General features: G+C 40.7%; 2 protein-coding genes across 2 annotated transcripts in view; both read right to left on the bottom strand.

Moving 5' to 3' along the window:
• AGBL2 (AGBL carboxypeptidase 2) overlaps window positions 1–16,426 on the bottom strand; it is a 36,647-nt gene extending 20,221 nt beyond the window's left edge. Inside the window, exons 1-6 of the mRNA XM_090261359.1 lie at window positions 16,359–16,426; window positions 16,057–16,120; window positions 13,913–14,047; window positions 11,372–11,557; window positions 9,453–9,560; window positions 1,897–2,050 (exon numbers count right to left, since the gene is read on the bottom strand). Of these exons, the coding sequence (XP_090117485.1) occupies window positions 1,897–2,050; window positions 9,453–9,560; window positions 11,372–11,557; window positions 13,913–14,047; window positions 16,057–16,120; window positions 16,359–16,394 (683 nt within the window). The 5' untranslated portion in view covers window positions 16,395–16,426. The remainder of the gene's footprint in view (window positions 1–1,896; window positions 2,051–9,452; window positions 9,561–11,371; window positions 11,558–13,912; window positions 14,048–16,056; window positions 16,121–16,358) is intronic.
• A 1,324-nt stretch (window positions 16,427–17,750) lies between these two features.
• Window positions 17,751–24,503, bottom strand: part of FNBP4 (formin binding protein 4) — a 37,183-nt gene continuing 30,430 nt past the window's right edge. The window contains exons 16-17 of the mRNA XM_090261331.1: window positions 20,639–20,796; window positions 17,751–18,816 (exon numbers count right to left, since the gene is read on the bottom strand). Of these exons, the coding sequence (XP_090117457.1) occupies window positions 18,726–18,816; window positions 20,639–20,796 (249 nt within the window). The 3' untranslated portion in view covers window positions 17,751–18,725. The remainder of the gene's footprint in view (window positions 18,817–20,638; window positions 20,797–24,503) is intronic.

Below are 24,503 nucleotides of genomic sequence, written 5' to 3'. Positions count from 1 at the left end.
TTCACACTGTTGCACAGATTCTGGGGAACTCTGAGCTTCTTGGTGTCTTTCTAGAACATCCAGTAGGAGTTCCTACCCACTGCAATCCACTTCTCTGAGGCACACTGCAAAGCAGTGAAGCTGGAGCCCTCTGTTGGCTGCTCGCTACATCCTGGACACCACAGGTACGCACCAGACCCTTAAGCCTCCTGTGCTATTTTTATCTCCGATCATCAGTTGTTTGAAGATAAAGGGGCTTTGCTGGAATGCATGCACCCTGTTGAAAAGAAACAGGACTAGCTTGCAGAAGAGGAAACACAAATGCCAAAAAGGTGAAGATACTCACCCACATGCATCATTAAAGAAATACAGATTAAAGTAGGATGTTGTTTTCTCCTCCATCTAATCAACATTTCAACACTGGGAAACAGGCACTTACACACTGCTGAGGGGAACTGAAATCATGCGGGGGCTGGGGGGGGATGTCGCAAAACCCAGCAAACTCAGGGAACAAACCCTTTGACCCACAAATTTTATATTAGAATTTATTCCATAAAACTATAATACACAAGGGTGTTAATTATGCTCATTCATTCAACAAAAAATTGTGAATATCTTAATTTCTCATCAGTCGGGAACTGGGTAAATTTTTTCGGCAGCCGTCCGTCTCGAGAGACGATGGTGTAGCTTCTTAAGAGTCTATCTGCACCGCCGAGAATGGCTGTGCAGTCCGACTCGGGAGTGACACGGTATCTGTCTCCTCCCGTGTTGAATCGACATCTTGCGATGACGCTGGAGTGTCCTCTCCAGTGGAGCTGAAGCTACAGAGCCTGGGCAGGGTGATATGGAGGGTCTGCTGTTGCCCATGCAGCAGACCCCCCCTCTCTTCGCAGCTGAAGGGTCCAAGGGAAAGACGGAGTCGATACAGCTTGGGTTCAGGTGCGCCGCAGGAGTTGCCGGTGTTGACTACAAGGTCAAACCGCCTTAGGGACTCCGGCTCCGGATTTTCTGTCGGGGTTTACTCCCTTAGCCTTTCCCCTGAAGAGGTATGCCGCAAGGCAGCGGAGGTTTTTTGGAGTCAGAGTTTTCCTTCTCTGATGTGCCCTGACTGGGAGATCGAACCAGCAACACTTAGCTCGCAGGCCGATGCTCGATCCACTGAGCCAAACCAGCCAGGCACACTGGGTAAATAATGTATGGAATATCCATACAATAGAATAATATAAACTATTAAAAATAAGGAGATATAACTGTGGTATTGCCATACAAAAACATCTAGCCCTGGCTGGTGTGGCTCAGTGGATTGAGTGCTGTCCTTTGAACTGAAAGGTTGCCGGTTCAATTCCCAGTCAGGGCATATGCCTGGGTCGTGGGCCAGGTCCCCAGGTGGGGGTGCATGAGAGGCAAACCACACATTGATGTTTCTCTCCCTCTCTTTCTCCCTCCTTAACCCTCTCTCTAAAAATAAATGAGTAAAATCTAAAAAAAATGTATTAAGTGAAAAAAAACAATTTGTAAAATAGTATGGACACCATTATCCTATTTTTTAAAATATATAAAATGTGGGTATTACACATATATAGAAAAATTAATACATACAAGTATATATCAAACTGTTATCAACTGCTGTATCTGGGAGGCATGATTATAGGACTCAAAATTTTATGTTATGTATTTTTATTAACACAAATTTCAGATGAGCACTAATTTCTTTTATAAGCAGGAAAAACAATTTAGATAAACTTCTATTCTGGGGGAAAATATGAGGTATAATTATTCCATTTTTTATCATCCTTATAACCATTTCCCATCACCTCTCTTTTTCAAAAACATTCCTGACTCCTAATAAGATTCTTTAAGACCCTTCTCAGTCACTTCAGTCCTCATCCCTGTGGGAAAACCCTCTTCGTTACTCACACTCTGACAGCTTTTTGCAGATTCCCACTCTCAAACCGGGATTCAAACAGGAGAGTGTTGTCTTCTGGTCCCTGCAACGTGACAGTGAGTCCCTTGATAATTCCTCGTTTGCCTCCTACTCTGGAACTGGTGAAATAGGAACCTTTGGTGGGCACTGCAGATGGGACAGACATATTTAGGCCACATTCCTCTCAGAACCCATTCATCCAGCAATATTCAGTGTGCCCTTGTATGTGCTCAGCAGCACTGTTTCAGGTTAACAACAATGAATATTTAAATCTTCAACTGTCCTTGCCGAGACTTTTAATTTCAAAGTACATTTCTTGGAAGGCCTGGTTAGAGCACTTCCTTTTGTTACAGGCTACCCTTGTCATTAGATACATTTCTTGTACCCATTAAAACCCTCATTTAAAAGAATGTTTGGGTGGCAGGGAACAATGGGGGAAAAAATGGGACAACTGTAATAGAAAAACAATAAAATTAAATCTAAAAAAAAAAAAAAAAAGTAATGTTGGCACCCTGGCTGGTGTGGCTCAGTGGTTGAGTGCCGGCCTGTGAGCTGAAAGGTTGCCAGTTCGATTCCCGATCAGGGCACATGCCTGGGTTGTGGGCCAGGTCCCTGGTTGGGGGCATGTGAGAGGGAAACAATTGATGTTTCTCTCACACATCAGTGTTTCTCTCCTTCCTTTTCTCTCTCCCTTCTCCTCCTTCTAAAAATAAATGAAGTCCTTAAAAAAAAAAAGGATGTAGGCAAAAGATAATATTCTAAATGGAACATCTAAAAACATTTGCAGTCTTACTTAAAAACACAACAACAAATAGCACCTATATATTAATTTTAAAAAGATGAAGGCAAAAACAAAAAGAGAGGACATAGTACACCCCATAAAATTTTTTGCTCTATCCTTCCAAATTTAAATATAACAAATACAGAAATCTGAGAATTGGCATGGGTGAATCTCCTTAAGTAAGGAACCAAAATATCATAATTTGTTAAAAGTTTACAATTAAAATTTTAACTTTAAAATGAAAAAAAAAACTTTATCTTATTTAACACAATTTAGATTATAATCACAACCTCTTTCAAATACTTGGAATAATAAAAAATCAATCTTTTTTTTCCCCCCAGTGGGGTTGCAACTTTTCAGAAAAATTTAGTAAGGATGTCATATAACATCTTTTATTTTGCAGTTATTTTTGCAAAACTTTTTTTATGACTTCATAGTTTTCCCAAGGACTTCTCTTTGTACAACAATATTCCCATCATTGTGTCTAGAAAAAACTGTCTTAGTCATCTTTTGTTGATTTTTTTCTTTAACTGTTAACTGATAAAAAATTTCTAGGTTCTCATTTGTCAGTGGCTTTGCAAGTGATTCAAACAATTCTATAAGTCATCAACTTCATAAAATCTTGCGTCTTGTTAAGAATCAGAATTTCACCTTGCGATTATTTTTTTACTTTATTTGCATTATATTATCAGATGTTAACGATATCCACCCATCAGCAAGTGGTTGACATCAACGGAGACGCTGACCACGGAGCATGAAACAAACAGTAATGTGTGAGGGGCCTGATTACACAAGCAGCCAGTTCATTAGTAAATATACTAATGCTATGATGACTTTTGCTCCTATGCAACCACGTCGGCATGGAGACTTTATAATAAACACTTGGATAATAAATGAGAGCAAAGGACAAATTGATCTTGTAAAGAAGTGAGTGAAAGAAGGAAATGAGCACAGAAGGAGCCGAAGCAACAGCCAAGAGTACGTGTAATCCAGTTAAAAGCTGGGGGCCCAGGTGGTTCAGTCTCTTCATGAAACCAGAGTACAGACCAGCAACCGGATGCCATTAATAAAGAAATTTCAGTATTTTCTTGCGTCTCTTAGGTAACATTAAAGATCCAATCCATAGCCCACAGTAACATTTCTCAAAAAACCCAAACCAATTTTCTCCTCCCTCCAATATTCTTATAGCATGTAGTTGCTATGGGGTCGTTAACTGACAAGCCCCCAAATCCCCCCTGGAGCCCCATCTTCTCGGCTTTCTGTTTCTTTAGTCCTCCAATTAGGTGGGCTGAACTCTCACTGATGAATCTAAAGGACAAGATCAAGGCAGCTGCTACAATTGTGTGTTAACAGGACAACAAGGACGATTCACAAGAGCTGCCGCATGAGGTGAAAGCGCTCTGTGCCCCAGGGATCCCCCCTGGGGAAGCTATGAAGAAATATCTGACTAGAACAGAGAAAGCAATGAGGGTTCACGGTCATCTGGTTTACAGAAAATGACTCCAGCCTGATAAAACAGGCTTATAATCCTAAGACTTGCTTGAGGTTGTAGAAGCATTACATCCCCTATTATTTATAACCCAAGTCTACCCACTTACGATCTACTTTTTAAATGCAGATCATACAAACTCCTTCTCAGACATTCCACAAGGTGGAGCTAGGTAGACTGAGCTGCACATCGCTTTGTCTACCACATTATTATTGACATGAGGGGAGCTCATGATCATGGCAACTGGCGGCAGGGTATGAGCAGCTGCACCGTAGCTGGGCCCTCTGGAGTAACTGGCTCATTTTATTCTTCCAGTTGTAGGAACACAAGCAGTGCGGACCCTCCCTCCTACTCCTGAGGTTTCTCCGGAAGTCTCCCCTTTCGTCCCTTTAACACATTCCATTTCTACTAACTCAACTTAGTACATATTCTTCTTCCACTAAAACAGATTTCCTTTCTGATAATTATTATCCGGCAGAGACGATTTTCAAATTATGAGAATATCTTTCACTTTCTATCTCTTGAATACAGCATTTACCCAACTGCAGCGAACTCCTTTTAAGAGTTTCTAATGAGCTCTGGGGCCTGTGTGTGCAATGAGCACCTGATGATTTTTGGTGACGGCAGAAGATGCCCTTGTTGGCAGATTCCTTACCTCCCCATGTCCCTCACTATCACTGAGTTGGCGTCCTGACATTATTAATTCAAAATTTACTTCCCTTTCCTTTCAGTCTTAAAATGTTAGTATTGCCACCTGCTCCAAATCCTCCCAGCACTAGTTATTGTCTATATTTTTATATAGCTATTGTAGTGGGTGTGAAGTTATCCATTTTTTCCCCATAAATACCCTTTATCGAGTTGAGAGAATCCTCTTCAATTTCCAGTTTTTTAATTTTCTTATCATGCAAGGCTGGATTTTGTCAAAAGCTTTTTCTGTACTGGGATGGCTGCCTCCTACCCGCCCTCGCCCCCCTCCCCCAAGAATCTTTTATGGGGAACCACTCCTGCACTCCTGGGACAGATGTCTTGGTCATGGTGTATAATTCTTTTAATATGCTGTTGGATTTGGTTTGCTCGTATTCTGTTGAAAACTTTTGCATTTATATTCATGAGGAATATTGAGCTCTAGTTTTCTTGTGATGCCTTTGTCTGGCTTTAGTCTCAGGACAGTACTGGCTTCACCAAAGAGCTGGGAAATGTTTCCTTCTCCTCTGTTTCAGAGTTTATAAGAAATTAGTACTATTTCATTGTTAAATGTTTCATACAGTTCAAACAAACCCTGTCAAGCCATCTGGACCAGGGATTTCTTTGTGGGAAGATTTAAAATTACTAATTCAATTTCTTTGTTATAATCTATAGAGACTTCTAATTTCTTCCTGAGTCAGTTTTGGTAATTTGCGTCTTTCTAGCAATTGTTCGTGTTCATCTGTGTTGCCTAGTTTGTTGGCAGGAAGTTGTCGCTAGCATCGCACTGTAATTCTTTCAATTCCTGTAGAGTTGCTGACTATGTTTCCTTTCAATGACGATTTTGATCATTTGTGTCTCTCCTTTTTTCTTGGTTTTGTTAGCCAAAGTTTGTCATTTTGTTTATCTTTCCAAAGTTCCCCCTTTTGGTTTGATTTTCCCTATATATATATATATTTTTTACATTTCTATTTCATTATCTTCATGATTTCCTTCCTTCTGCTTGCTTTGTATTTATTTTGCTGATTTTTAAAATTTATTAAGGTGGAATATTAGGTAATTGATCTCAGATCTTTCTTCCTTCCTTTTATTTTTTTGGATGGTCCTGAATTGTTTATTGGTAAGAATTTCACAGCCATTCCTTAATTAGCAGTCACACGGAGCTGGAGAGGACCGCGCCGTCTCCACGCTGCAGGGCGGGACCCACCGGTAGTGCCGGGGGACTGTGGCTCTTTCCAAGGCACGACACTTGGTGCCTGCAGGTGTCAGCCCTCGCACCTTCCTGTGCCTGTGGACCAGTTTGGTTACTCACACTGGGTGTCAGGATTCCTTCTGATAGCACTATGGAGTGGATCAATGAGGATAACCTCGAAGAATCTGTGTGTGGAACCTTCATCCATCCAGTAAGAAGTCAGGACTCGCCGAGCCCCAAAGGCATGTCCGGCTCCCAGCTTGGCAACAGATTAAAGGCTTCGAGCAAACTTTAGCTGGTTAACATTACAGTGGACAGGCTGGCAGCCACCACTGTGCACACGAATCTGATATACGAGTATGACGTAATGGTGCTTGACCTTGTGTCCCAGTCTGCTGCACTTCATTGGGCCAGGCGGGGTGGGGGGCCCTGTGGAGCACAGAGAGCAGGCGGTACTGCCAGCAGCGCACCCTGAGAAGGAAGCACCTTACATCCGCCTGCTTCTTCCCCCACAGCTCCTGGAGGTACCTGTGAGATCCATCTTGGCTTACCTGATGGCTGCTGCCAGACAGAAAGGAAGAGACTTTCTCCCACAATCCCTTTTGGGCTCCTTCTTTCTTTCTTTCAAATACATGCATTTAAAGCCATAAATTTACCTCGCAGTGCTTTCAGCCACATCCCACAAATTCTGATATATTGTTTTATTTTCATTCCAAAATATTTTTTTAACTTTCCTTGGGCTATCTTTAACCTGTGGGTTACTTAGGAATGCACTGCTCAATTTCCAAATACCTATAGATTTCCCAAATGTTATTCTGTTGTTGATTTCTAATTTAATTTTGTTGCGGTCAGAGAATATATTTTGTATCGTTTCAATCCTTTTAAATAATAGGTATTAAGACTTTCTATACAACCTAGCATATGGTGTATACTGGGGAATCTACCAGCTGCCTTTGAAAAGAATGTGTAGTTTTTTTTATTTTCTATTCTTTTTTTTAAAAGTATATCTTATTATGTTGTTGCAGTAGTCCCAATTTTTTCCCCCTTTGTTCGCCTCTGCCCAGAACCTCTCTTCCCCCAGCAATCCCACACCGCTTAGTTCATGTCCATGGGTTGTGCATATAAGTTCTTTGGCTTCACCCTTTCCTATATTATTCTTAACTTCCACCTGTCTATTTTGTATGAACGAATTATGCTTCTTAATCTCTGCACCATTTTCCCATTTCTCCCCCTTCCCCCTCCCAGCTGATAACCCTCCAAAATGATCCCTATACCTATGATTTTGTTCCTATTCTGGTTTGCTTAGGTGGACTTTGTTTTTGTTTTTTAGATTCAGTTGTTGATAGTTGTTTGTTGTCATTTTAGTGTTCATAGTTTTGATCCTCTTTTTTCTTAAATAAGTCCCTTTAACACTTCATACAATAATGGCTTGGTGATAATGAACTCCTTTAGCTTTGTCTGGGAAGCACTTCATCTGCCCTTCCATTCTGAATAATAGCTCTGCTGGATAGAGTAATCTTGGTTGTAGATCCTTGCTTTTTATCACCTTGAATACTTCTTGCCAGTTCCTTCTTGCCTGCAAAGTTTCTTTTGAGAAATCAGCTGATAGTCTTATAGGCACCCCTTTGTAGGTAACTGCTTTTCTCTTGCTACTTTTAAGATTCTCTCTTTATCTTTAACCTTTGGCATTTTAATTATGATGTGTCTTGGTGTGGTCCTCTTTGGGCCTAGCTTGTTTGGAACTCTGTGCTTCCTGGACTTGTATGTCTATTTCCTTCGCCAAATTTGGGAAGTTTTCCTTCATTATTTTTTCACATAAGCTTTCAATTTCTTGCTCTTCCTCTTCTCCTTCTGGCACCCCTATGGTTCGCATGTTGGCACGTTTAAAGTTGTCTCAGGGGTTCCTAAATGTCTCATTTTTTAAAATTTTTGTTTCTTCCTTCTGTACTGGTTGACTGTTTTTTTCTTCCTTATGTTCCAAATCATGGATTTGAACCCCGGTTTCCTTCCCTTCACCATTGGTTTTGTGTGGATTTTCCTTCATTTTACTTAGCATAGCCTTCACTTCTTCCCTATGCATTTGTGGTACTCAAGTATATCTGTCAAGCCTATGAGCATCTTTATCACCAATGTTTTGTTAAGTTGGCTATCTCCCCATCTGTTAGGTTGGCTATCTCCTCATCACTTAGTTCTCCCACTGGAACCTTGATCCGTTCCCCCTTTTGGGCCATACTTCTCTGTCTCCTCATCTTGACAGACTCCTGTTTGTTTGCCTCTGTGTCTTAGGTAGAGCAGTTGCACTTGTTATGTTGTAAGGTATTCGTCAGTACAGGGGCACCCGTTTCACCACGTTGTGGTGATGTAAGTGGGGGAGGGGTCTGAAAGGGAATACCTCTTGCTCAGCACTCGCCCCTTTTCCAGGCACTTCTCCCACTTCTGTATGGGACTGGTGCCTCTCTAGCTGTTGCCCTGGCTGTTGTTCCCAGAGTGGGTGGGTCCCCAGATGTTATAGGACCATTAGGGTCCTTTAAACAAGTGGACTCTGCTGAGAGACCAGCAGTTTCTTCCTCTGCCTCAACCCCTACTGGTTTGCACATTCAGAAGCAATGAGGCTTGATTTTCCCTGGTGCTGGGACCGTGAACTGCGCAGTCTATTCAGGATCTGGAAGCGCTCCCCAGGTGTGCCTCCCCACTTTTTAAAACGTGTGACTGTGCTTTCTGCCGGCCTGCTGCTGCCGCTACCACCACACCATGTCCCTTCCGCCCCGGCTCCGCCCCTCCTCCCTGTCTGGATGAGTATTTCTTTATATCTTTGTTTGTTGGACTTCCATGCAGCTTGATTTTCTGGAACTTCTGGTTATCTCTAATTTTGAGGTAGTTGTATTCCTTCTTAGTTGTGGAGGGAGATCCAGCATGTCTGTCTAGGCCTCCAGCTTGGCTGGAAGTCCAGAATGTGAATTTTGTTGCTCTTGTTGGATACAATGTTCTGCAAATTTTTATAAAAGGCGTGGATTCTTCCCCTAGGAAGCCTGCTACTTAATGTAGGAAACCACATAGGAGATGTCAGTCATATGCACATACTATAAAGTACTCACCAAAGTATACATAGGAGGTGGAGAAAAGAAGAACAAGTTCCCCAAAGATCCAACATCTGAATTTCAGAAAAAGGAATAACAAGGGAGAAGCTATAAAATGAACTTGGAACTAGTAAGAAAAAGGTACTGTCATTTAAAAAAGATTGCAATTTTAAAGCTGACTGGTCATGAATAGCAGGGCTTCCATTCAGGTTGATTTGGAAAAGACAATTTATCACTGAACTATGAATTTTTAAAGATCACGATTATAGAAAATATTTATAACCTTGTCATGATTAATTACTCACTGTTCAGTGTAATGACAGTACCTGAATCTAACTGATAGACAACTGTGCCTTTTTCCTCTCCTACAATTTCTGGTACCTTTTCATTTCCTGTAGGTTGATAAAAATATTCCGGTTGAGGTGGAAGTCCCTCTGAAAAAAGACATTAAAACGTGAAAAATAAGAAATAATATAAAAAACACTTTATCGAACCTAAGTTTCTAGTTTATAAGTTGTCTTGCTTCTTTCCATAAGGCAACAACTCTTGAAATTTTGGCCCTGAGCTTCCTTTTAAAATCAGGAAAATATGATCAGCTACATACATTTTATTACATAGAGGAACAAGTATATCAATTGTTTCAGAGGAAACAAGACTTTTTTCATTAATTCTCAGTTCTAAGAGATTTCTCTCATGGAACTTGGGCAAATTTTCAATATCATTTTAAGTACAGGAGCCACTGATGAAAGCCAAGGGCATATAAAGGCACAACTCTGTAAAAGATGATGTTACTTTCTTTTCTGTAAGGTGATGGGAATTGAGGAGGCTTTGACAATTCACTTTAAACAGTAAGGTGCTTGCTATTAAATTTCCTTGAAACTGTTTAAAAATTGCTTTAAAAAAAGATTTAGTGTTTTAGTGGATTACTACAGCAATAATTCGAATATTAAACTATAGTTTCCCACTTTTTATTTTCCTCTTGGAACTGAGTCCAAAATCCTCACAGGAATTCTCTATCTTAGTCTGTTTTCTACAGAGAACTGCAAAATCCTATCATCTGGCCAGATCAACTTGGACTATTACCTAAAAATTGTACAGGATAAGGACAGAGGATCTTAGGACTCCTCAGCTATTGTGTCAACTCAAAATGCCCCCCTCCCCATTTCCAAACACCCAAAGAGCAGTCCTGTCCCAGTTCAGACACTAAGCCCATCCCTACATTTCACTTCATTTCTTGTCTTTCATGCTTGATGTTCCACGGCTGTCCAGACACAACGTGCCCTTTTTTTGTCCCTCTACCTGGAATCCTTCTCTTTGACCCTCTCAGCTGGATCAGTTCTAACTCTTCCTTCAGATCTCAGCTTATATTCCAACTCCTTTCGGAGACCCTCACCAATCTTCCAGGCTGGGGTTAAGCATTCCCAAAGGGACCAAGCTCTATGCAATGGCCTGTTACACCTTTAACTTCCCCACTAGTGTGTGAGCTCTGGGGGGTCTCAGTCTTATTCATCACTGTATCTTCAGCAGTAAGCACCGTACTTAGCATATGATAGATGCTTAGTAAATATTTATTGAATGAATATTATATGAGGGAAGTGAGAAAATAAGGAACATCCAGTTGTTGATCCAGCAGTCTAAAGCAGAGACATGCTTGCTAGACTTAAGTGTCCCAGCAGTCAGAAAAGTCCCCAATTTTCAATGCAACCAACCTACTTCTGAAATAACATCAAAAAATGAGTGCTGAAGATTATATTTGCACCAAAATTGCAAAGATATGACAAGCAATGTCATAAAAAAAGGCCTCCACCATTCCCATTAAAAACTCCAATAAAATAAAAATATAATTTAAAAAATTTATAATATAATTATAAAAAAACCCAGTGCTCTGGTATACACAGTGTGTATCAAACACACCAAACACTGGTAAAAATACAACTTTTATAAAACTCAGCTAAGCATATTAATACTGAGATGAAAATATTCCAGAAACAGTTAAGTATGAATATAGTTTGGCTTTTAGCAAGGTATGCCCCCATTCAAATACTCTGAAACATTCCAGGTTTACATATTAGTGTAACTTTTGACTTTGGTGAGTGCGTATCTGTTTCCCAGAGCTTAATCATTTCGGGGTGAGATAACATGTTGAATCTGTCCTGCCCTGTACTTCAGGTACAGGCTTAAAACTGTGAGGTCGTGTAACCAAGTCTGCCAGAGCAGCAGGACCACAGCATGGGAGCCACATTACCAACATGATGGATGTTTTCCTTGATGACCTCACAATCAATTGGCCATCTTGGAGCCTGCATCGGCCCGCTGCCAGAGAAGCAGCCAAAGAGGTCTCGGGGCTCTCGAAGACGTGGGTTTGCTTCACCAAACTCATCATGAAGAAGCTGTCTGCTCTTGAGAAGTGGTGAACTCAGCACAAAGGAACCTGCCAAAGGGCAAGGGAATGAGTGAACGGCTTCCTTTTCCTCCTTGGGAACTTCACTGCTCAACCCTAACAACTAAGTAACTCTAAGCACTGTATTAAAATATGGGCCCAGATATGCAACCTTATGACATGTTTTTCCTTCAAGGAGATTTATTCCAGGATGATAGCACTGAAATTATAAAAATCAAATCAAAATTCTGCACAGTCTATTAAATATATAAGTATAAAACTTTAAGAGGAAGTTAGAAGAAACTTTAAAAAAAAATCAGAGCTAATGAGTCTAAGACATTTCAACAGTAGGTTGCAAATGAATAAAAAGTTACTTAAAGTGCTTTATTATTTTTGTTTAGAGTGAGGCAAGAGAGGGAACTTTCATTTCCCCCATTAGCATTTTAGAAAAATGTACATAAAACTTTATTTAGAACAACCTGCAAACTAAATGTCAAATTCACAGGACCGAGAGACTTCTAAAACAGAGAACAAGAGAAGTGGGTGAGTAGTGTGAATGGTCGGGAGAGAGAGAAAGAGAGCTCCTAGGAAACAGAGAATGAGAAAAAAGGGAGGGGAGAAAAGACTTTCAGGAGAGAGAAGAAGAAAGGAAATGAGAGCAAGGATGCAGAGGAAGAAAACGGCAGGGGAAGGAAAGGCTAATGGCCCCCGGTGTGGTCCTTCTCAGCTCTGGTGGGGAGAGCAGCGAAGACATAATAAATACTTTGCCATAAAGAAGAAAAAAGTATCTCTCCGGCACTGGGGTGAACAAACATTGAGACATATCTGAAAGTGGAATTGCTATGTCTGAGGTTCAGTTTCCCAGGTATTGTCATATTATCTTCCAAAAAGAGTCTACCTGTCCACATTCCTAGTGAAAGTGTAGGGGAGTGTCCCCCCAATACACTGATATATACTAGGTATAATAAAACACTATTTTGCCCAAATCTCATATTTAAAAAATGGCACCTTGACATTTTGATTTGTACCTTTATTCACAGGTAAAATTGGGCACCTTTTCACAAAGCTTATGACCATCTGTGTTTGTTTTTTAGTAACTGTTTTCTCTTTGGTCATCTTTCCCGTACTGATTTATAAGAGCTGTTTTGTTAAAAAAAATTAATCCTTTGATGTATTTGTCACAGAATATGTATTTTTTCATTTTATTTTCCTTTATTGAAAGTACTTTTTCAATACAAAAGTTTAACTTTTTGTTGTAAAAATTATCAATGTTTTATTTCATGGCTCTTGGGTCTTGTGTCATTCAAAGGTTTTAACTAGAAAAGAGACACAATCAGCTCTGCAAATTAAAAAGAACACTGCTGTGTGGAAAATGCATTGGAAGGGGCATCATGGCACAGGAGAAGCCAGGAGACCAATTCTGAGGCTGTTTCAATAGTGAGAAATGACGGTAGTTTGGGCTGGGGACAGGGAGGATGTGGGGTAAAGAAATGTGGATTGATGTTTGGTTGAATATGTATTGAGGGACAAAGTCAATTGAATTCCTGTCCTTGGATTCTAAAATAAACCTGTGGAATACCTGTAAAAAAATGTTTTTTTCCTTAAGTTAGCTTGAATTGGTTTCCACCATTCTTATGCAAAGAGCCTTAACAAATAAATGTAACAAAACTGTGTGAAAAGTCCATGTTTTAGTGTTGACCAGTATAGCTCTGTTGGTTGAACGACCTTCCGAAAGGTCGCCAGTTCGATTCCTGGTCAGGGCACATGCCTGGGTTGCTCACATCGATGTTTCTCTCCCTTCCCTTCTCTCTAAAAATAAATAAATAAAATCTTAAAAAGAAAAGTCAACATTTTACTTCTGAGCAAAGAGTCTTAACAAATTTGCCAACAATTGAGGAAAATAACCTAGAATGCACAGTATTTTAATTTAAACCCACAATCCAAAGTAGATTTAGTGAGAACATTTAAAAAAAAAAAATCATCACCTGAGGACATTTCTTCACTGCTTTTAGAGAGGAAGGGAGAAAGAGAAGAAGAAGAAGAAGAAGAGAGAGAGAAAGGGAGAGAGAGAGAGAGAGAGACAGACAGACAGACAGACGGACATGTGAGAGATAAGTATCTACTGGTTGCCTCCTGTACATGCCCAGACTGGGGACTGGACCCACAACCTAGGTATGTGCCCTGACCAGGAATCAAACCTGTAACATTTTGGTTACGGGATGATGCTTCAGTCAACTGAGCCACACCGGCCAGGGATAGGGAGAACTTTTTTGAGTGATGTCAGAAACAGTGGCCAAGGCTGCTCCTCTGGCTTCTGCTACGTTGGGCCATGTTCTCCCGAATACCTACAGTAGTTGCTCACGGCACTGAGGGTTCTGGGGGTCATACACACTGATTATTACTCACATAGAAGCTTCTCTTTTTGCAGGGAGTCTGGTATCAAATCATCTCCTTCCCCAAAAGAGCCACTCAAGACGAATCGGGGATTAGTCTTCTGAACATGCTGGTGTGTAGCAGAGTTTGGTAAACTCCCTCTCTGAGCTAAGAAAAGGCAGTTTAATTAAAGGTGCTGGAAGATTAGTTCTTCCACTTCTATCATCTAGGTCCATACCAAAACCACTACTACCAAACCCCCACTGCCACAGGCCTTTACAATGAATACATCTCATTTTCCAAAGAGCTTTCACATTCCAATTTACCTGAGTTAAACATCATCTTCTCCATTCTACAGTAAGGGGAAGGCTTGAGAAGCAGCACGGATAGTGGAAAAAGAAAGTGCGTGGGAGGCAGACAGACCTGGTAGCTCCAGGAGCAGCTAAGAGAACCACCGCCAAGTGAAGGCCGCTTACTCAGGGTGGGAGTGGAGCCCCGGTGCCCAAAGGTGCTTTGTCCTGTGGGCTCTGCCGAATCTGGCAAACTGGATACTCAGTTTTCAACAAATTAGTAATCACTTCAAAAATGAAATAGTTAATAAGAAAGCTGAACAAGATTGATAGCAATAAGATCAACATAAAACTTTATTTCTAAGTAATAGGAACAAAATGAGAAAACCAGAATTTAAAAGGATACCATTTATAATAGCATAAAAATATGAAGTTCTATGAAAAAAGTATAAACCTTTATTGGGAGAAATTAAAGACCTAAATAAATAGGGAATTAAGACTATATTCATAGATTGGAGAACCCAGTATCAGCAAATTCTCAGTTCTTGTGAAATTAAGAGTCTGTAGACAGATTCGGTGCAATCCCAATAATTTTTAAAGTATCATAAGCCAATTCTAAAATTATATAAGAGGCAAGAATAACCAAGACACTTTTGAAGAACAAGACTGGAGGATGTGTCTTTCCAGATACTAAGACTGTACTAACAAAAGGCAATAATAATGCCTCATGCCACAATCCAGCATATTGAAGTTTTAGGTCCAAAAAAAAAACGACTTAATTTTAAAGCCATATAGTACAATTAACGAAGGGTGGTATTAGTGTAAGGAAAGAAAAACAGACAATTGGAAAAGGAAGTACTTTTCACTAACGGTGCCTGAAAAATTTGTCATTAGGTTATCCAAGTATAGCTCTGAGTTAATGAAACAACTTACTTCATGACCCAGGAAAGCTGATGCTAGATAAGAACAAGATATTGAAGCAGGATAGTAAGAGGCTAGGAAAATTTCTGGCCAAGTGGAATGGGGAAACTGAGCCAAGATAATTAAAAAGGCCAAACAATTTGAACCACTTCCTGCCAGTTAGTGAATTGCAAGGACACCTGAGAACAAATGGCTTATCCCTCTCCTCCTTAACCTGAGAATAAATAGCTTACATCACCCTGGTCAGGGAGACAGAGGACAGAGACCCAATTAGTGCCATTTCTTCCAGCCAAACCCAAGGACGGATGAAGTCAGGGGAACAAATAACAAACACTCAATTAGAGTCCAACAGAGCCAAGATAAAATAGCAAAGCAGATCGAAGAGTAATCCCAGACTCCCCTATATGCTTGCTTTGATGCATCAGCATATTGAAAGCACATCTGGAAAGCTGATGAATATTCTGAGAACCTCCCCCAAGATCCCCGCCCCTGCAAGAAAGAAAAAACCCTTAAGGCAAAGACCCAGTACCAGCTGGCTCTAGAGCTCGACCATGCCCCTTCTCAGGCATGAATTTTTTACTTCCTCCTAAACTCTAAGGGTCTCTAAGAAACTTGAACCAGGGGAGCAGTGGGCAGCAGCAGCTCTTCCTGGGCTTAGCCCCTAATCCTGTCTCCAAGGCCCTCCATTTTCTCTAATTTTCCAATGAGCTGCCAGCAGCCCCGCCTGGGCTCACTTCTTTCCTGTAACGTTTCCAGGGAGCCAAAGCAGAGCGCTGCCTAGGCTCCCCTGCTGCTGCTTCTGCCTGAAGTCCTTCCCTTGTTTCACTGTCCCTAGCTTTTATGTACTCTCAGAATCACCTGGACTCATGTGAAATCTTTCCTGCATGAAGTTAAGAACCCACACACTATAGTCTAGTCTCAAGCAGACCCGCTCTGGGCCTGGTCCCCATCCGGTAACAATATTACCTTTAAAATAGCCATAGTACTGGAGGTGATGGTACATAAAGGCTTCATAGGGATCAGGAAGAGGCTGTGAAAGTAAAGGCCATTACAGTCAGGAAAGTCCTTTCAATTAATACCGAACACTCAACAGAAGGTACACAAGCATCGTTGCAGAGGGGCACACGCCTCAGGACTTCTGTAAACAAACCAAATGAAAGACATTCATACCCATCCTTCAGTCTTGGAGATCAAGATCTCCAGTTAGGAAAAGGTACCTTCGGATTGTGCTGGATTTCAGTGGAGTTCCGGGAGAGGTGTGTACGCACCTCCTGCTTTGGGTCTGCTTCCAGTGCTGGGAACATCTTACTGCTGTGCTGTGTGGGATACTGAAGATCAGTCAATCACATGGGCATCCCACAGCCCCTGCCCGGTTTCCAAAAGGGCAGCTGATTACACAGGAGAAGCTAAGAAACCAGCAACAACAACAACAAAAAAAAAACAAAACAAAAAACAGGACAACTGAAAATCCTGTCGACATGCAGCACGCCCACACTTCGTTCCGCAGCTCCAGTGCGGTTTTAGGCAACGCTGCCACATCGCTCCCTCTTCCCTGCCAACCCAGCCTCCGCTCGGACCCCGCCGGCGGTCCCCACGCTGAGGCACGGAGGCGCACCTGAGGAGTTAGCGAGGGCCACCTGTCTTCCAGCCTTCTCCTCCGGAGGCGCCCGACCGCCTGCAGGCCAAGCTTCCCTCTCCCTGAGCAGAAGGATGCCCGCCACCAGGACACCGCGACAGTGAAAAAAACAAAAAAACAAAAACGAGAATGGGTGGGGAGGGGATACAGCGAGTTCGCTTGGGGTAGATGGAAAAGAAAGGTCAAAGGCTCAGAGAGTGAGCTCTGAAAATTCAGGGGTTCAGGGCTTCCTGGTCCCGGGGAGGGTGGTGAAGGGCAGTTACCCGCAGGGCGGGTAGAGAGGGGGAGATTTCTTAGAAGGGCAGAGGGAAGGGTGCAGCCGCCTCCACGCTCCCGCCCGTCCTGGGCTGAGGGGCGGCACAGCGCCTGCGGCGGCAGAAAGGCCTGAACGAGGCTCACCCAGCAGCTAGCGCACCACGTTCACCCGCGGCCGCCTTCTGCTGGGGCCCGGGTAGCCTAGCAACCGCGACCCGGAAGCGGGAGGGCGGGGCGGAGGGCGCTTCCGGGGAACGAGGGCCCGCCTTACGAGGGAAAGTTGCTTTTAAAAAAATTTATTTTTGAGAGGGGAAGGGAGAGGGAAGCACAGACCGGTGGCCTCCCGCGGGTCCCCACCTGGGGACCTGGCCCGCAGCCCGCCGGGTTTGCAGGCCGGCGCTCAGCCCAGAGCCGCGGCAGGCGGGGCAGGCGGGGCAGGCGGGGCGGCTTCAGGTCCGACCTTCCCGTCCGGTATTGCAGCACCGCCTCTGGGCGATCGGTCGCAGCGGGGCTGATGACTACAAAGCCTGCAGGCCCCCACGTGTCCCCAACTTCTTTGCCGTTCCTTAGCTTTAGGTAGCAAGTACTGCTGAAAGGGTGCTACTCTCACATCGATGTCTCTCCCTTTTCCCCTCACTTCCTCTCTAAAAAGCAATGAAAAATGTCCTCTGGTGAGAATTTAAAAAAAAACAAAAGACTGACTTAAAATAAGGCTTGGTTACATAATCACGGAGTAACAGCGTTAGAAGAACAAAAGGTCAATCAGAAGTATTAAAAAAAAGCTTTATTAGTGCATATATACAAATTTACAAGGTCAGAAACTGGATAAATACAAACAGCTTTAAAACACAATTTGCCTTTTCTTCAGTTTAAAGTGACTTTTACCTGATTGTAGTACAATAGAAAATACGGAACAGTAAACTTCTTTTTAAATACTGGAATTTTTTTATGGAAAATACGTTCACACATAAAAGGGAGGTGAATTCTGGAATAAGGGAAGACAATGGAGACATAAACATACAGTGGCTCTTGTTCCATTTACTGCCGGAGAGAAGGGGAAAATCCTCAAAACCCAAGATAAGAACACGTGCTGCTGCTGCCTGTACTGAAATTGGGGGTATTTCGTCTTGTGTATGAAATGACAACTATCAATTCTAGAATGTGTGAGACAATAGTTTTAAAGCGTGTGGCCACCTGCCAGCACAAGGTAAACACCACCTTGACAGACCTTAGCACTTCGGGGGTGGCTGACTAGGGGAAGAGGTCAGAGAGGGATCTGATAATCCCCGTGGCGCACGGTGGAACACAGAGCTGCCTTCTTAATTGCACTTGTTCTGGAGTAGAAGGAAAGAGCTCGACACTGGGACACTTAATTAGGAAGGAAAACTGTTCCCTTACTGTCAGTGTCCTCTACAGAGGCGTCACACGCACAAGCCACATGTCCCAGGCTGATGAGGTTAATGTACCTAACATGCTGAGAGTGCCAGCGCGAGAATAAAGGCAGCCAGGTCAAGTGTTCAGTCACCTCGCCCTTCAGCAAAACAGAAAAAAACTGCATCTCACAAATGTCAAATTTTGTATGTGTATGTTCTTGCCCAGAAAATTCATATGCTTTCCCTCATAACATTTAGTTTACTGACAACAGTAAAACAGGTTAAGACTCTGAATACACATACACACACACACACACACACACACACACACACTCACTCACACAATCAATAAAAATTAAAAACAAAACAAACTATGTGTTTGGAGCCATTTTCCTTCGCTTCAGTCTTGCTCGCCAATCCTCAGGAAGGGCTTCAAAATTAGCATTTCTCTCTGCCATGCCACTGTGAAAACAACACACAGATTACTTCATTAGAAAAAAATCCCAAACTGTTCATTTCCTAGCAAATAAAAATATATAACTGAAACTGAAAATCTGATCTATCACATCTATGTTCATGAAAATGCTTCAAGTTTCTCAGCTAAGTACCAGGAAATTTTTAATCAAATTTCTTCTGATGGGTCAATGAAAGACATACACAACACTTTATATAGTTTTATGTATATGTTAAGTACATATTTTTATATACCTTTAGCAACCATTAAAGCCACATTAAGGAATAAAACACATTCTTATCTAAGTTTTTCTTGGTCTCCCCGGAGTTATGGTTCTTTAAGGAAGATTATTTCACCTTCAATATCCCATCAGGGACATTTGGACCTAATTTTTTGAGATTCTCTTTTGACCAGTTCTATTTGTAAAGACTGATATCGCATGGCTTATTCAGTCATCTAAAAAAAGGGATTGAAGCTCTCAGATTTATCTTGTAATTACCAGAATGGGTGCACTAGACTCTTTTAAAAATCTAAAATAATTTAAGGTAAGTTATGGGATCATTGTGATTTCCCCCCATCACCTTAAGTAGTTTGGTATTTCATCATTATAGGAATTAATAATTACTGAATTCCCAGCAATACTACAAAAAAAAAAGAAAAAAAAAGGAAAAACTAAAATAATTAAAAAACAAAAAACACCAAATATAAATAATGAAATTACCTACAAGGATAATACAAAAGTGAAATAAATTGTCACTAATACCATCCCTCTTTTCTTATCATGTTGCCCCAATAGTGTATCACCTTTCAAGGAGTAAAAATATCAAGTCTGGAGACGACATCTGCATAGTTTCTTTTTTTCTTTTATAAATATAAAATGAATACAAAGTGACAGAGTGGCACTGCAGATTCTAATAATGATCAAATTTGAATGTTAAGAAGACTATATCCTAAATGAATTTTCTCAAATTCAAGACTGGTGAATAAACTATATTTTCTAAGGACAAAAAGGAAATAAGAGTATTCTCGTTCAAAAGGAACAACTTTATCACTCCGTACGTTATAACAAGAACCTGGACCTGCTTGTTTCCTAAAAAGATGTGTGACAGGAATCTTTCCGGTTTTACGACACTGCATGCTCAAATTTATTTAAGTGGACAAATGCTGAAAGCAGGTATGTAGTGATTGGAGAGAAATTGATATTTTAGAAAAAGAATTCGATTGGTGTTTATGTATCTAAAAATGAAAATATTTTGGCTTACGAAGCAAAGAATGGCTAACTTCTCCCAAATGTTTTCATAAGTACTGTGTTTATGGATACTGCAAGTTCAAGAACCAGAAGTAATAATAAACTACCTATTAGAGATGAATTTGAAATCTGCCATCACTATTTATGAGACGAATATGGTACAGGTTATGTATGACAATTAAACATTAGAAGAAAGTTGCTCATTTCAATATGTATACCTTCAAAACCAGGAAAATAAACAATAAACACTTGGATTAGCTATGTTTACATTCTTCTTAATATTTCTAATATATTGCTTTCTCCCCTTCCTTTTATTTTTACTTCTGTAAATTATATGTAAAATAAATTTTAAAAATATATAAAAGGGTCTATTGGATTTAGAAGTAAATGGGAATGATTATTTTTCCTGGTATGCTGAGTGTTAAAAGACAGTCCTTTGCATTAAGATGAGCAACTAGTGGGAGAAAGTATTGCAACTCTGATAATTCTGATTTTGAAAAAGGCTAAGCCATAACGTTTATGGATAAATATTTCTATGAATTAACCACAACCCACCCGACCTGTGATCTCTTTACTTTTACCTGACTAGCTGCTGCTGTTTCCACTCTTCAATTCGCTTCTGTGCAGTTGATTCCCGGTCCTCCTCACTGGAACTCGAGTTCTCCTCTTCGTCTAACTCACGCTGGATGCTCTGCCACTTCTTTACCAGAGACGGCATTTTGGTTTTACTCTTCTTCGCCTGTAACAAAGGTTAATGGTCAGAAGGAATTTAATACATAAAATAAGGAAATGAGTCCTCCACATGACATCACGGTCTTCTCCTAGTACTAAGGAATAAGTAAACTAAAAAGAAGAGAAACACAAATACCGCTCTAAGTTTTTGCCAAAAATTTATACCAACTCTAAAACGAATGCTTGGTTAAAAATCTAAAAAATGTAGGGGGTGGGCGGGGCAGGGGAGAGCAACAGAGGGGAAAATTGGGACAACTGGAAAAGAACAATAATAAAGGCAAAAAAAAATTTAAAAAATATCAATGTGTTTATTTCATGAAATCAGGTCAGAAAAATTTTTTCTAGCCTCCTTATCCTATGGAAGTCAGAACTGTTGCCTTTATCTCCTAAAAATTACGGTGTTCCCCTTCACAAATTTTAAATAGATGCAGTATTAACATCAAGTGAAAACCAGAGGTGAGAAACAAATGGTCAGCACTTCTGGAAAGAGCAACAAAGTCCATGGCAGTTATTAAATATGAAAAAAGCAAGGAGACCTTTCGGTTTACCTTCATTTTCTTAATTTTCTACAATAAACATGTGCTTTTATAGTAAAAAATAAAAAACTTGTAATATTTGCAAATGCAGAACTATGTGCATCCAACGTGGCTTGTTCCATCACGACCTGCAGGCTTCTGAATGGCAGTCTGGCAGAGGCCCTCCCTCCTCGCCCTGTCTGAAATAGCACCACCTCCCAAAGACCACTTTCTGTCCTCTTACACTGCCTATTTCTTTTCACTGCATTTTACTTTTTGCTTTTTAAAACATTTTATTTATTTTTAGAGAGAGGGGAAGGGAGGGAGAAAAACAGGGACAGAAACAATATTTGAGAGAAACATCGATTAGCTGCCTCCTGCATGCCCCTAACTGGGGAATAACCCGGGCATGTGACCAACTGAAAATCTAACTTGTGACCTCTTGGTCTGCTGGACGACACCCAGCCCACTTAGCCACACCACTCAGAGCTTCTCACTGCAGTTTAAAATGCCAAACATTTATTTGCTTATCTGTCTCACCACCTCTGTTCCCACTTCTCCTCGAGCCGGCCAGAAGAGAGGCTGTACAAAAGCAGAGATTATGTTTGTTTGATTTACCACCAAATCCCAAGCTCCTAAGGAGAATGCCTGACAAGCAGTATGCACTCAAAATATGCTTGACACATGTGATTAGTTATGTGAAATTAGAGAACCACTGTATTAGAAACTGATAAACCCAATGTGCATCAGTGTGGTTTTGAAGAGGAGCAGAGCTGCGTGCTGAAGATCTGACCAGGTACAAGCTCAGCACGCCATGCAGGCACTCAAATGGTGTGACCGCATGCTACGCACACTGTCGGGACTGCTTATGAGGGTTCAGGCTGTATTTCCCGCCAGCATTGGCACAAACACATTTCTTATGTCCCAAAGATCTGAGAAAATAATATTTTTAGCCTTAAAAAAAATTCCGGACCACACAGGGGCCAGAAGGATGTAGACATCTTTGGGGGCCATTAAAAAAAAAAAAAATCCTTGGCTCCCTGCTCCATACCCTATTTTGACTGTCATTGGCCACAAATATAGACTGCGCATAAAAGAAATGAGAAGGGAATCAAAACGTGTCACTGAAAAAATGAACTAAACACAAAGGAAGACTAAGAGAAAACAAGGGACAAAAAAGCTATTGAGACATACATAAAACAAATAACAAACATGGTAATATTACGCCTTACCTATCAGTAATTAGACCCAGACAGGTTTGAAGTGAAAGGACAGAAAAATACATTCCATGCCAACAGTAACCAAGAGAAAGCAGGGTTATCAATAAGACTAAATAGACTATAAGTCAAAAGTTATAAAAGGTAGAGAAGGACACTATATAAGGGTAACTAAACCCAACTGTATTAAAACAATACCACTTACAACAGCATCCAAAAGAATACCTGAGAATAAATTTAGCCTAGGAGGTAAAAACATTGCCAAAATGAATTAAATACTTAAATAAAAAGGAGTCCTGTGTTCACAGACTGATTCAAACAATATTGTTAAGATGGCAATAGGATCGAAACAATCTACAGATTAAATACAATCCTTACTAAAATTCCACTGGCCTTTTATGCAAAAATGAAACTTGGCCTTTAAATTCATGCAAAATTGTGAGGGTGGAGGTGGTGGTGGCGGCATTTTCAAAGATAATGAAGATTAAAGCACAGGCCCGTTGGACTGAACAAGGGCCCAGAATGGAGTAAGGGGGACTGAACAGTCAATACTGAAAAACTACTTCCTAATTTCAAAACATACTACAAAGTCATAGCAATCAAAACATTGTGGCACTGGCATATGGACCAATGGAATAGATTTAAAAGTCCAGAAATACACCCACACATTCATGGTCAATTGATTTTAGATAAAGTCTTCCATTTAATAAAGAATGGTCTTTTCAACAAATGGTGCTGGGAGAAAAAGAATATCCACACTCAAGAGAATGAAATTTGACCCTTTACCTAACAACCTAAATTGAAGTGCTAAAACTATACAACTTGGAGCATCTGAGATCTTGCTTCCCGTATGTCATGAACTTGGCTCAAATACACATAAAAATTAAAATAACAACAGTAACTACACAACTCTTAGAAGAAAACACAGAGGTAAATTTTCACAACCTTGAAATTGGAAATAAAATTCTCTGATATGACACAAAAAGCACAAGCAAAAATGCAAAGAGTACTTTGGACTTTATCAAAATTAAACTTTTGTGTACCAAAGGACACTCTCATAACAAAAAGGCAACCCACAGAGTGGGATAAAATATTCACAAATCATGTAACTTATAAGGAACCTGTACCTATAACATATACAGAACTCTTACAATTCAGTAACAAAAGACAGACAACCCAGTTAAAAAAAGGACAAGGGACTTAAACAGATGTTTCTCCAAAGATATACAAATGGTCAACAAGCAAATGAAAAGATGCACAACAAGATTACTCACCACAGAAAAAGAAATCAAAACCATGACATAAGATTCCACCTCATGGCCATTAGGGTCGGTATAGTAATTTTCTTAAAAAATGGAAAATCACTAAGGGGACTAAAAGGTAATGAGAAAAAAACAAACAAACAATAAAGATTAAATTTTTAAAAAATGGACGGCATGAACCACTCAATGTGGATCTTCTGCCAAATAAGGAAGGACGGGGAAGTTTAGGAGTTGAGGAAAGAAGATTAAAGAGTGTGAGATCTCCAACACCAGTGGAACACAGGCCTTTTGCATATAAAAACCAGGTGACAAGTTAACTGGCTACCAGTCTCCAAAGAAATACACTCTTTCATGACAGCTTGGCCAAGATGGAGGCATAGGTAAACACGCTTCACCTCTGTGGAACAACTACAGAAAAAAATCACAACTTGATTATAATACAAATTTCACCCAGATTTGTCAGAAGATCAAATTGTATGGAAGTATGACAACCAAGGAGTTAAAGAAGCCACATTCATCCAGACAGGTGCCTTTTCTATCACAGGCCACACTACTAAGTAAGACAGGGAGTCAAAGCAGCTCCACCTAATACACAGAAACAAACACAGGGAGGCTGCAAAAGTGAGTAGGCAAAGAAATACAGCCCAAATGAAAGAAATTAACAAAACTCCAGGAAAAGAACTAAATGAAATGGAGATAAGTGAACTATCAGTTGCAGAA

The sequence above is a fragment of the Furipterus horrens genome, unplaced genomic scaffold, assembly GCF_987537825.1.
Source record: "Furipterus horrens unplaced genomic scaffold, mFurHor1.1.pri manual_scaffold_2, whole genome shotgun sequence".
Taxonomy (NCBI): domain Eukaryota; kingdom Metazoa; phylum Chordata; class Mammalia; order Chiroptera; family Furipteridae; genus Furipterus; species Furipterus horrens.
This window is presented reverse-complemented; position numbering and strand designations above follow the sequence as displayed.